Raw genomic sequence first — 13,545 nt, forward strand, 5'->3', positions numbered from 1 at the left:
TATGATCTATATTAAAACGATGACTTTTCCCCATGTGATTGGGAAGCAATGGAAAGACTTCCACCTGGGGGGGGGGGGGGCAAAAAGAAGTCTTGCCAGAAGCAATATATGTTCTGAGTTCAAATCTTGCCTTGACCAACTTATCCCCCCTCCCCGGTCGATATGAACCCCAGTTAAGTACTGGTGAAACCGTTGTGTGTGTGTGTATATATATGCTCTTCTACTTGTTTCAGTCATTTGACTGTGGCCTTGCTGGAGCACCGCCTTTAATCGAGCACATCGCCCCCAGGATTTATTCTTTGTAAGCCTAGTACTCGGTCTCTTTTGCCGAACTGCTAAGTTACGGGGACATAAACACCAGCATCGGTTGTCAAGCGATGTTGGAGGTGGGGCAAACACAGACACACAAACATATACACACACACACGCACACATTATATATATATATATATATATATATATACACACACATATATACGACGGGCTTCTCTCAGTTTCTGTCTCCCAAATCCACTCACAAGGCTTTGGTCGGCCCAAGGCTAGGTACTACTTGAGAACAGTGGTCCCGGTGCACGTACTCGCTCATCCGCGCCAGCTAGTCATGACTAGTCGATCCTTATTTTGTGTTTTATTTACTTTGCTAGGTAGTCGTTGTAGGATCGACTACGCGTGTGCGCGCACCGGGACCACTGTTCGCTAGTAGTACCCAAGGTGCCAGTGTATGTATACATAAGTGTGTGTATAGACAGTTGCATACAGAAGTGCCGATCACTTGAAATGAATGGAACTTGTGGAAGACATGGGATGAAGTATTGAAGGTCTATCTCAAAACACTGAACCTTAGAAAGCACCGAGATATTTGGCGCCTTGATGTACTCAAGAAGACCTGTCTGCCACAGAAGAATTGATACCAGTGCTGGTGCCACATGAAAAGAACCCAGTACACTGTGGAGTAGTTGGCATTTGGAAGGGCATACAACCGTAGAAACCATGCCAGAACAGACAATGGGGCCTGGTGCATCCCCTGGCCTTACCAGCTCCAGTCACACCATCCCACCCATGTTTGTAGGTGTGGAATAAGTATCATGTCAAATTTATGTATATAATTGTTAAACTAATCTGTTATTCTATTTTACAGGATAGTTATGGTGGGTACTCAGATTATGAAGGTCATTCAGGTAAGGAAGTTTACCTACACCTCATTTAGCTGTTGAATATCTTCATTTTTTTTTTTATCCAACTCAAATTTTAGCAGTTTTGTGCTTCATTAAAGTACTGTTCCAATTTTACCATGATATATACCAGGTGCAGGTATGGCTGCATGGTTAAGAACCTTGCTTCTCAACCATGTGGTTTTGCATTCAGTCCCACTGCATAGCACCTTGGGTAAGTGTCTTCTGCAATAGCCTAGGGAAAACCATATCTGTTTATATATACACGCTTATGTGTGTATGTAGCCCTGTCTTCATACCATGTGGTGATTGTAGATCACCATCATACAAGCATTGTTGTGTTTCCTGTTTTCCATGGGGGAAATATTGCTTTCTTCTGAAACTGATGATTGGCCACAAGTAGAGCGTTCAGCCATAGAGAATCTACTTTAACAAATTCCACCTGGCTCGTGCCAGCATAGAAAAGTGTATGTTGAAAGGATGGTGATACATGTATGCAGTTATGGCTAAGTAATTAAGAAGTTCTGTTTGCAACCATGAGGTCTCAGGTTCAGTCTTGCACATGTCTTTATCATAGTCTCAGATCAACCAAAGCCTTCTGGATGAATTTGGGTGGACAGAAACTGTAGAAGACTGTCAGATTGTCCTTGTAATTCAATGGTTCAGTCCACTTATATTTCTATCCTTCTAATTCTAGTTGAAAAATGTTATTGTGGGTTCATGTGCCTGTGGAATACTTGGTCACTTTGTGTGCTAGTTTAATTAGCGGGTTGTTCATTATTGAGGGAGGTGGCTTTATGCAAGATGCTGAGAAGTTAAGATATGATACAGGAACCTGAACAGGTGTCTTGCTGTGGAGGAAATAATTGGAAAAAATGGAGATGATGTCTGTATGTGTGTTGGTGGAGCCTTCAATTTTTGGCAGACTCATAAGGGTACTGTTGTGAAGTATGACATGCTTTAGACACTTAACACATAAAGTGTGATGGGCCATGATAATGGCCATCAGGCACAGGTCGACAGGCCACGATCATGGCCTAAATAGATGCATTTAATTTATGGGCTTTTGTCAAGGTCTAATGTCATTCAAATGCTCCGATACCCCCCAGAATGCAAGAGGATTAATAAAACTTGCTACCATTATATACTAAGAAGATATTTTAACTATTATATATTTTTTGTGTTTGCATGGTAGTCTCATTTTCATAAAATGTGCTCTGCAGTCCGTGCTGTGTAAGTGCAAATCCCAGCACTTTATGGGTTAAGCTTGGTTGAGTCCTTCTAGAGAAAAAGAGAGAAGAAGAAACTCCAGTATTAAATTGGTATTTATATTTTGAATTCAGAACACAACTGGTGTGATCACCACAAAAGTTTCTTACAACTCTGCCAAGAGATGTATGTATGTTCTGGGTCCATCATTGTCTAGAGCAGTCATGAGCATACTGTGGCCAGCTAGACTTTCTGAATGGCATGTTAACAAAAAAATTCCCTTGAGTTTTTCTTTTAGTAGTGCAGCTCACCTGAATGTAAGCCATGTTTCATATGGCCTACTTCTTGTAAAAAATTGTCTATACCTGATCTAGATGGTTAAGATTACCTTGATATTGTGGGGTTATTCTCTTCCCTTACTCCACTTGCTTTTTCTTCTCTCATTGCTCTCCCATTATACACTCTCTTTATTGCAATGCTTTGAGCAAATGGACATTGAGGAGAGATAATGTAAGGTCAAGAGACCATTTACTCTTGTTGAGGACATGACAACTTTTCTAATACTGGTGCCATGATAAAATGCATTCAGTAGGCTCTGTGGTTGGCATTAGGAAGAGCATCCAACCCCAGAAATCTAGACAAAAATTAAACCTAGAGGTGAGACTGGGTCTTCTGCTTCACTTAGGTGGACAGTAGATTTGAATAAGAACCAAGTCAGACTGTGACAATTTGTCCAACCCATACCAGCATGGAATTACTCTTTAATAGCTTGGTTGTGCAAGATTTGTGTTCATACTAGGAATGCTGGCATCTCAAACACCGTGAGTGAAAGAATCAGAGGAAGAGGTGGGGAAGTGAATGATTAATTAATATTTTTCTTTTTAAAGTTAGTATTCATTTCATCATTTTGTATAAGCACCAAGACATTTAATAAAAGTTGAATTATTATTATTATTGTATGGCGGGCCATATTTCCTGATATTACCATGGCAGCAAAAGTAGACTTCCAAAGTTACCCATCATACAACCCTGAAACTTTTGCAGGGAGAGGATTAGTTGATTAGATTGATCCCAGTGCTTGACTGGTACTTATTTTATCAACCCTGAAAGGATGAAAGGCAAAGTCGACCATTGTGGAATTTGAACTCAGAAAGTAAGGACGGACAAAATGCCACTAAGCATTTTTCCTTGTGTGGTAATGATTTTGATGCTCACTGCCTTTTACACTAGTATAAAATAATAACCATTACTGTGATAGATTGATTGATGTATGTGTGGAAATTTTTAATGGAATTAAGCTCAAACAATGAGAAGAAAATCCAGATGATGTGAACATCAGAGTTATAGAATCTGTGTGTTGAGGGTGTTGTGTTTTGAAGAAATTTGGGTACCCAACCAAGTATTAGTATCATATGGGTTTTGTTCTTAATCTTTAATGCACACATTCTAACATTCATTTTTATGGTATTTATACTGTCAGTAGATGGTGTTTTGATTAATTTTAAAGTTATGTTTATCATGTAAAGGAGTAAAATTTTCTCTCTATTCATATATAGCTTATCATAATAAATAGAAATAATTCATATTCAATCATCAATATTTTTTCATCTTTAAACCACTGTGTACATAAATTAGCATTGCACATATAATGTTTTTTTTTGTATTTTTTCCTAGGTGAGGTTTACCAGGATCAAGACTATTCTGAAAGTCATCATCAATACAGCCAGCCAGACTATATTATTCCTGCAAACCTAAAGGACTTCCTGATCTATTTTCATAAAGTTATCACTGATCAAGATCTATATGAGATTCAAAATGCCTATGAAAATGGGTAAGTATTACAGTTACTATTTTTAAAAAAACTGCTCAAACGATGGACATCTTCAAGGTAGTTGCAACTTAGGGTAGCTATGTTTGTCCAATCTAGTTTGGTTCAAGTTTTTTGATCTTTTACTCAGTTCACACCACACTGGTGATTACTGTACATACATATCATGAGATTCAGCTATGAACAACAACAGCATTCTCCCATACACGTGGTGTCTCCTACACACTCAATTTCATTTCTACTACTGATTTATAATTATATTCAACTTATAATAAAGCAATATCTACATCCCATTGCTCAAGCTGACTGTGACTGAAATAGTTAATGTAGGTTGTTGCATTCAGAAATAAAACTAGGAGTAGCTGGCAAAATCTGGAAACCTTTTTTCAGCAGTAATCTCTGGTGTTCCAAAACTAGATATACTGAGAAATTTTTGAGACAAAAATGGGTGTATGTCAACACATCTCCCCATATAAATATGGTGTACCCCTTAATCACCATATAGTATATTTGCTACAGAGAAATAATTATATATGTATTGTCATCATCATTTAATATCCTTTTTTCCATGGGCTGGACAACTTAACCCTTTCAATACTAACCTGGCCGTAGCCGTCTGAAATATTTTTTGGTTCATAAGACCAACCTGGCCGTAGCTGGCTGAGAGTACCCATTGTTATTTAAATGTGAATTTAAGCACAAATCTCTTTTGTGAAAATATGTGATTTCACTTTGTAAATAGTTGGCTTATAGTATCCGACATTGCTTGACATGATATCTGAACTCAGTGAATTTTGGGAGATTTTTTTTCCACATTTTTTCGGCATTGATTTTTCTTCAACTTTGAAAATGGATAGGAGTTTCATGTTATCAAGCATTGATTCCGAATTTAAAACTTTTTCAATGGAAAATATGGAGATATTGAGAGAAGGAATGAATGAGGTACAATAATGAACAGGATATTTCTGTATCCGAAAATGAAACAAAGCGGCAATAGTGGCAGCAAAGACGATTTTACATTGGAATGAAGTAAAAACTTTAAAATGTTTTTATTAGAAATTTTTCTGAGGAGATTAGAGTTTATCTATAGTCTTTCTTAGGAAGCGAAACCATTAGACTTTTATTTTTTTCAGTATGCTTGTTTGAAATGATTACTGCAGAAAGAAACTGTTACGCAGAATGTAAACAAATACAAAATGGGGGATTAAAGTTTGGAAAATTTGTGAAGCAAATACTGGGTACTGCTATGGATTTAGTTTTTATAGAGGGAAAATAATGTTAGTCAACATGGCCTAGGGTACAATGTGGTCTGGAATTTATCACTTCCAAACCATAACCAGGGCCATATATTATTTTTTGACCGATTTCTTTAAGGTAGATTCCAGTATTTCAGTTTATTTCACCTTGGTGGTACACCTGTTCTGTTGTGCATTAAATTCAACTGATGATCTAGTGATGTGCACAATTCTTCTATATCCAAATTTTGTTGCATACCTAATTGAATATTAGCTGATGATCATTTTCTATGGTGATATTTAAACAAAATTTTAATCTTTTTACCTGGATTTACCTGTAATTAAAGTCACTTTGAGACAAAAGTTACACAATAAAATTGATTAAGAACCCTTTCTTTAATTATGTTCCAAATATCACATTAATATGTTGATAAGTAAAAAAAAGTTAGAGTTGTTTAATGAAACTAGTCTAAATTCATGATTATTTTAGAATTTAATTGAAATTCATGAGGGTTGTATTTTGATCAGAAATATAGTAACGAAAGGGTTAACAAGAACAGATGAGCCAGAAAGCTACATCAGGTTCTGTTTTTGCATGGTTTATATATATATGTTAATCTTTGGTGAAAGCTAACTTTCTGTAAATTTGAATTCTTTAACCCTTTCGTTACTATATTTCTGACCAAAATACACCCCTTATGTGTTTCAATTAATTTCTAACGTAATCATAAATTTAGTCTGGTTTCATTAAACAACTATAACCTTTTTATTTATCAATATATTAACGTGAATTTTGGAAGATAATTTAATGAAATGTTCTCAACCAATTCTATACTATAATTTTTGTTACAAAGTGACTCTAATTGCAGGTAGATACAGGTAAATTCAACAAAATATAAAATTATTAAAATTTTGTTCAAACATCGCTACAGAAAATGGGTTATTAGCTAATATTCAGTTGGGTATACAACAAAATTTTACTATAGAATTTGTTATTCTGGGTAACTTTCTGATACCCATAATAATATTTATGGCAAAATAATCCTTAATTTCATTTAAGGTTGTGGGAAACCACAAAGTATCCTTTCTTTTGTTTTGTTTACATTTAGCGTAACGGTTTGTTTCCACCGTAATGATTTCAAATAGGCTCATTTGAAAAAGTAAAAAGAAATAGTCTAAGGCTTTACTCTTCTGGGAAAGTCTGTGGTTTGGTCCACTGAAAAAAACAGTTTTTAAATTTTCACTCCATTCGGGTGCCAATTCATTTTCTTTATCGCTGTCGGAGCTCTCGAATTCACTGTTTTCACTTTCGGAAAATGAAACATCAGATTCATTATCAAATACCACGTGCTTTTTTTTTTCAGTCATAGAGTTAGATTTATGAAGGTCTTCAGTAGAAAATCCTTCGAATTCTGACTCGCTGCTTGATATAATGAAATTCGTATCCATTTTTTGTCAGAATTACAAATTTTGAAAACACAAGAGGAACAAATTTCGGAAAAAAATCTCCCAAAATTCACGGAATTAAAATTACACTTCGATTTTTGTACAAAACTGTAGTTGAACTGTTTACGAAGTATAATACGTGTTTTTACGAATGTACTAAAGAGATTTGCTCTGATATTCTCATTTAAATATGAATAGGTAAATTTGGGCAGCTTTGGGCGGTTTGGTCACATTAACCAAAATTTTTTTGGGGCGGTTTGGTATCGAAAGGGTTAATTGATGTTTCTTTCTGACTCCTGAGGAATAAATAAGAAAATCAACCTTGATATATTACAATAAAAATGCATTTGCATTAAATTATATTCTAGGATAATTTCTTTTTCAAAAATAAAAATATGCTTCGTTATTAAAAAATAAAATTTCTTTACTGTCATCATCATGATCATTTAACATCCATTGTCCATGCTAGCATGAGTTGGACAGTTTGATTGTGCTGGCATGCTGGAAGGCTGTGCCAGGATCTAGTCTGATTTGGCATGGTTTTCTATGGCTCGGTGCCATTTGCATGCCACCAGTATCTGCTACGACTGTGATTTTGCTCGGTTTGATGGATCTTCTCAAGCACAACATAATGCCAAAGGTCTTGACTGTTGCCTCCATGAGGCCCAGTACTCGAAAGGAACTCAGCCACTTTGCCTCCATCAGGCCTGGCATTCAAAAGGTTGATTTTATTTTTCTTTACATGACACCAGCACAGGTGCACTTGGTTTGACGGGTTCTCTTCAGTAGAGCACATCACCAAAGGTCTCTGTCACTAGTCATTGCCTCTGTGAGGTTTGAAGGTCATGCTTCACCACCTCATCTCATGTCTTCCTGGGTCTGCCTCTACCACAGGCCCCTTTCGCAGTTAAAGATTGGCATTTCCTTATGCAACTGTCCTTGTCCATACACATCACATGACTATACCAAGATAGTTGTCTCACTTGCACATATCTGATTCCTTTTATGCCTAACTTTTCACAAGATGTTTGCACTTTGTTGAACATGTTCGCTGACATTGCACATCCATACTGGCTTCATTTCTCTCAAGCCTACACATGTCCTTGGCTGTCATAGTCCAATTTTCGCTGCCATGCAACATAGCTGTTCACACATAGACATCAAACAATCTACCTTTCACTCTGAGAGAGAGGCCCTTTGTTGTCAGCGGGGGTAGGAGCTCTCTGAACTTTGTCCAGCCTAATCTTATTCTCACAGCTACGCTCTCAGAACAACCACCTCCACTACTAACCTGGTCGCCTAGATACCAGAAGCTATCTACTAACCTCTACCTTGCTCCCCTGGCAGTTGATGGATATCTATTTTCCACACTTGTTCAGCATTTATTATGCCTGTGCACCTTCTGCGTATAAAAGTTAGTTTCTCTGTTGATCTTCCTTTGATGTTGCTGCACCTTTTGTGTGTCTAAAGCTTACACTAGGTGCATCTTATGAAGTTTCTACCTACACCTTTTCTACAGATTAAGCAGGGCCATCTACCTGAGGGAGAGGGAGATCCATCTGTCAGTTAAAGAGCTACTTTTAATTGACTATATGATGCAATTTCCCAGTGGAACAGTAAAGTTAACTGAAGCAAGAAACTAGTTATTACAATACTTATGCTGTTTTCCTAAGGACTAGAAGTAGGTGTGTCCATAGAACTTTTCCACACCAAGATCATATGTGTGTGGTTCAAACAGACTATTTTATTTTACAGATTCAATAAGTTGACTGACCGTTACTTCCGGAACACTCCCTGGCCAGAAACTGCAGCGGTGTCTAATATTGTGAATGGTAAGTGAAAATGCCTTGATTTTTATCTTGATTAACCCTTGGTCTACCAGAGAAAATGTATGTCACTAATTACCAACTGGGTCCAATGGACCCAATATTTTTCTTTTAATTAAATTTTATTCAAACTACCACTATTTCTTAGCTACATTATATATGTTATCAGGTGAATGAAGAATTATTGTTTCTCATAATTTTTAATAAGAAAAATACAACTCACAGAACATAGTATAAATTTTAAAAATTACAAAAATACACAATCACAGCTCATCATGGCAGTGAATGCAGACAACATTGGAATGTTCTTGGCAAACATGGATATTATAATTCTTACATCTAGTACAAGTTTTCCCGTCTTTTTTTTTTGGACCACACAAAGAACACCTTCCTTTTTTCTTTGGCTTAGGAATCTCAAATGAAGTTGAAGATAGTCTTCTTTTCTTGTTTGGTTGAGAAATGTTAGCGGAACAAGGAGATTGTTTGTCACGTTCTTGTTTAGCATATATCCAGCAAGTTCCTTTCCTAAATGAATTTGGCACTGTCTTCTTTTATCCTTGAAACTTAGCAACAATGAAAGTATTCACTGCACTTATATCAATCACTTTGTAGAATATAACCATAGGCCATCTTCGAGTCATTCTTTTGCAAGTGTATGTCCCTGCCATCTTGTTTAGAGTATCTACTCCTCCTTTTGTTTTGTTGTAACATGTTATAACTTCAGGTTTCTTTCCAGCACTTTTTGAATCATTTGGAGGCTGAGAGTGCATTGTACTCATAAGCGTGACTACATAATTTTTCTTGGGACAAAAAGATAGGATCGTAGAATCCTTTTGAAATCCAAATATTGTGCTGTTAATTTCTCTTTCTTTTTTATTTGCGAAAGCACTTGAAAGTTCAACTCTCTTCTTTCTAATTGTTCCAACTAAAGTAATTTTCTTGCTAAGCAGCTTTCGAGCTAATCCCAAACTTATTAAAAAAAATTATCACAAGTTATATTCACCTGACTGGCTTCCATACCGGTGGCATGTAAAAAGCACCCACTACACTCTCGGAGTGGTTGGCATTAGGAAGGGCATCCAGCTGTAGAAATATTGCCAGATCAGATTGGAGCCTCCTGGCCTGTCAGTCCCCAGTTAAACCATCCAACCCATGCCAGCATGGAAAATGGATGTTAAACAATGATGATGATGACATTGCAACCAGTATTTTCAAGTTCTTTTAATAGGTCTTCAACAACTCTTGAACCTTGATTTGTCTCTCTCCCTTTTACTGGGACTTTTCCAGTGTAGATTTGCATTTACCGGGCATAAGATGCTTCACTGTCGCATATTGCCCAAATTTTAACTTCATATTTGCCTGGTTTTGAGGGAATATATACCTGGAATAGGCTGCGCCCTCTGAATGAAACTAAATGTTCATCAACTGTCATGCATGAACTTAGAACATATCCATCTTGCAAATTCTGATTCCACATTTCAAGTACTTCTATTCTGGGCTCCAATTTATCATCACTTCTCATTTTTTTCTTGCATTAGTGTCATCAAAAATGCAATATTTGTAAAAACTGTTGAAATCTTCCCTGGCTCATAATTTTGTTGAATATTGGGCGGCCATCTTCATGACTCCATAACTGTGTGACATTTTTCATGTGTGACATTTTTCATATATTTATACTTTCCTGAAAGATGATGCAATATATTGTAAGAATTGCATCATCATAGAAATATTGCACCACCCTATAACCTAGCAGATTGAAGGTGATGCAATACCATACAAATTTATAGTAAAATTTTCATAATTTCATAATTTCTCCTGTTTTATCTAAAATCCAGCAAATAAATTGAATACAATTTTATATCTGATAAATATCTAGGAAGATAATATTTGATACTGCTTTTATTCTGTTTAGACTGACAAAAGTATTGTCTGAATTTAATTCAGGGGTCCAATGGATCCATGTAGTAATTAATGTATAAAGTGAAATTCTCTAGCTTTCATAAACATATGGAAAATTTCCTATTTGATACATAAAAGAGAGTCAAGAAAAAATAAGCAACTGAAAAAACTGAAATGGGTCCATTGGACCCATTGATTGACAAAAGGTTAATGCAAATTGTATATGTTTAATGAAATTGGAAATATGTGTATATGTTTTCACACAGCATATTTATTTATTTACAGATGAACTATTTCTTACCTTGTACAGAGAGCTCTACTATCGTCATTTGTATGCCAGAGTTCCAGTAAGTACAAACACAGTTTTATTGTTTGAATAAATGACTGAAACATTCCAAATTACTTTGTTGTTCAACTGTTGTATTCTCTTTTAGAACATTTGATTAATTTATTGGAGAAACGAAAGAGTAACAGTTAACTGAATTTTTAGTCACATTGCTAGCCATTTTCAGAAGTGAATCCATTAACTCTTGCCTTCTGAGAAATAACAAATAACTAGAATTCATTGAAGCTTGTGGTCATCTGTGTTGACAAAAAAAGTTTGAGATGTGAACTAGAGCTCACATCTCAAACTTTTTCTAGCAGAGCCTTTCAACCTTACACAAACATAATATTACTATAACTTAAGACAAAAAAAATTTACAAATTTTGATGTTGATCAGTGTGTATATAACTGTTGATGATTAAAAAATATATATATATATAATATATATATATATATATATATATATATATATACTGCCCTTTAGGATAAATAGTTTTATTAATATATTTAGAAGGAATTTAACCAAATCTAATTGTTTATTGCAGACAAAAACAACATTGCAGCATAGAATTGATTCCTATTTCAACTACTGTAGTCTTTTCAATTATATTCTGAGTGAGTATATTTATATCTTTGCTTGATTTTTGGTCTGTACCCCTCAATAAGCTGTCTGTAAAGACATTTGCAATTGAACACTTCTCAGTGTTTCAGTTTTATCAAAAATTTCTTTATAATTTTCAGTAGTAATTATGAAATTATTTTGCTTGCTTACTTGTATAATATTTAACTAGCAGAATTCATCGAAATTCTATGACTCATTTTGTGGTACAGTATTAGACATAAACATCTCCCCACTTAGTAATAATATCCTGTCATTTCTTTCATAATCCTTTAATTTCCCAGGGTAAAAGTAGCTTGACCTAGCTATTATATACTAAAATTGCATATCAAGTTACTTATAATTGTGAATTGGTTTGTAACTGGTCACTATAAGAAATTTCCATGGCAACTAAATGCATAAACTAGTAATATAATGTTTTATTAGGAATAGTATAACAATAATCTCTTGAATATGATTGGCTGTCAGCAAGCATTCTTATTTGCACAAATTATCTTGTTATTGATTAGGACTTAAAGGGTTCATAGTATATATTGTGAATGTAGAACTGGAGCGGCTGAAGTATCAGAGATGTGTTGTTATATTGTAGAGAAACATGAAATGGAAGATTTGTATCTTGTGTGTATGGTAGACAGTTATAGACATGAAATAACTTGTAAAACAAGCCTAGTTTGCCCCCTCACACACACACACAAAAACCCTCCAAAATTAGTCAGCCAATCTAGTAATCTTGTTCTTTAAATGTCAACAGCCTAAAGGTGCCTTAAATCTTCTAGTACTAAACTTTTTGTTATTAATTTCCTGTGTCTCTAGACGATAATGAACCGGTTCCTTTGGATTTACCTAACCAATGGTTATGGGACATCATCGATGAGTTTATTTACCAGGTAGGCCTACTTCAAAACATATATGTACATACTTTTGTCTTTCTTTTCTTGTACCTGTCATTGAAAGGAATTCCTTTCAGGTTGTTTTATCCCAGGCAGATTTTCTATGGCCAGGTACCTTTTCAACCCTAACCTGTTTCCAAGCAAGGTAATATTTCCTCATAGCCAGACATGTTTTCCTGGAAGATTAAAAGCAACGGATGCCTCTTATATGAAAGTGACACTCATTTACAACTATTACACAATGTCATGGCATAGAGACACTGTCATACACATATCCATGCATGCACATACACACAGATCTACGTTTTATTCTGTATCCATCTCCCACATAAACTCTCAAGGCTTTAACCAGCCTGGGACTTTAGTAGTAGACACTTGTTTAAGGTGTCACTCAGAGCAACTGAATCTGAATCCATTGTGTCATTCTGTTTTCATTTCTGCTATGACTATTAGCAGAGATGAAAACAATGACAGACATGTCAAATCCTTTTAATATTCAACTTGCCTGGGACTGCCCTTGGTTCTGTGATACAAACTTCTTGTTTCAAACAAAATTCCACTTCAGTGTATATTCCAAACACCAACTTAATAATGACAGTTATTTCACTAAATTCATTATTTTCAAAATTAATTGAAACAAAAGCAATGTATTTTAACAAAAGGGGTAAGGTATGTGTAAACATTTTCATTGCTGATATTATCAGTAGCTTTGTGCTGTTATGAAAAATCAATACTGTTGCTCAACCTAGTTGAAACTATTTAGACCCTGCCACTTCAGAAAGGAAAGGACACATTGGGTAATGTAATCCTAAATACACATTGTTTGATAAAATAAGAGATGCAAAAATCACAACCAGAACACTTTTTGGCACTTATACAGTTTTGCACTGTAAGAAAGCTCTCTCTGTTCTGTATATTGAAATCAGAGCCTACAGGAGTAAAGATAAGCAATATTGCATGTATATATAACAATTCTTTTGAAGCAAGTTTTCAGTGGAATGTTTTCCAAACAAAGTATTTTTACTCTTTTTTTTTTCTTTACTTGTCTCAGCTGTGACCATGCTAGAGCACAAACATTATCTCCCTCTCTCTCTCT

General features: G+C 35.3%; 1 protein-coding gene across 1 annotated transcript in view; it reads left to right on the forward strand.

The window, feature by feature from the left end:
* The window catches only part of LOC115213928 (eukaryotic translation initiation factor 3 subunit L), a 40,026-nt gene that overhangs the window by 974 nt on the left and 25,507 nt on the right, over positions 1 to 13,545 (forward strand). Inside the window, exons 2-7 of the mRNA XM_029782924.2 lie at positions 1,139 to 1,178; positions 4,056 to 4,212; positions 8,646 to 8,722; positions 10,901 to 10,962; positions 11,486 to 11,555; positions 12,373 to 12,446. Of these exons, the coding sequence (XP_029638784.1) occupies positions 1,139 to 1,178; positions 4,056 to 4,212; positions 8,646 to 8,722; positions 10,901 to 10,962; positions 11,486 to 11,555; positions 12,373 to 12,446 (480 nt within the window). The remainder of the gene's footprint in view (positions 1 to 1,138; positions 1,179 to 4,055; positions 4,213 to 8,645; positions 8,723 to 10,900; positions 10,963 to 11,485; positions 11,556 to 12,372; positions 12,447 to 13,545) is intronic.

Source organism: Octopus sinensis, linkage group LG7 (assembly GCF_006345805.1).
Source record: "Octopus sinensis linkage group LG7, ASM634580v1, whole genome shotgun sequence".
Lineage (NCBI taxonomy): Eukaryota > Metazoa > Mollusca > Cephalopoda > Octopoda > Octopodidae > Octopus > Octopus sinensis.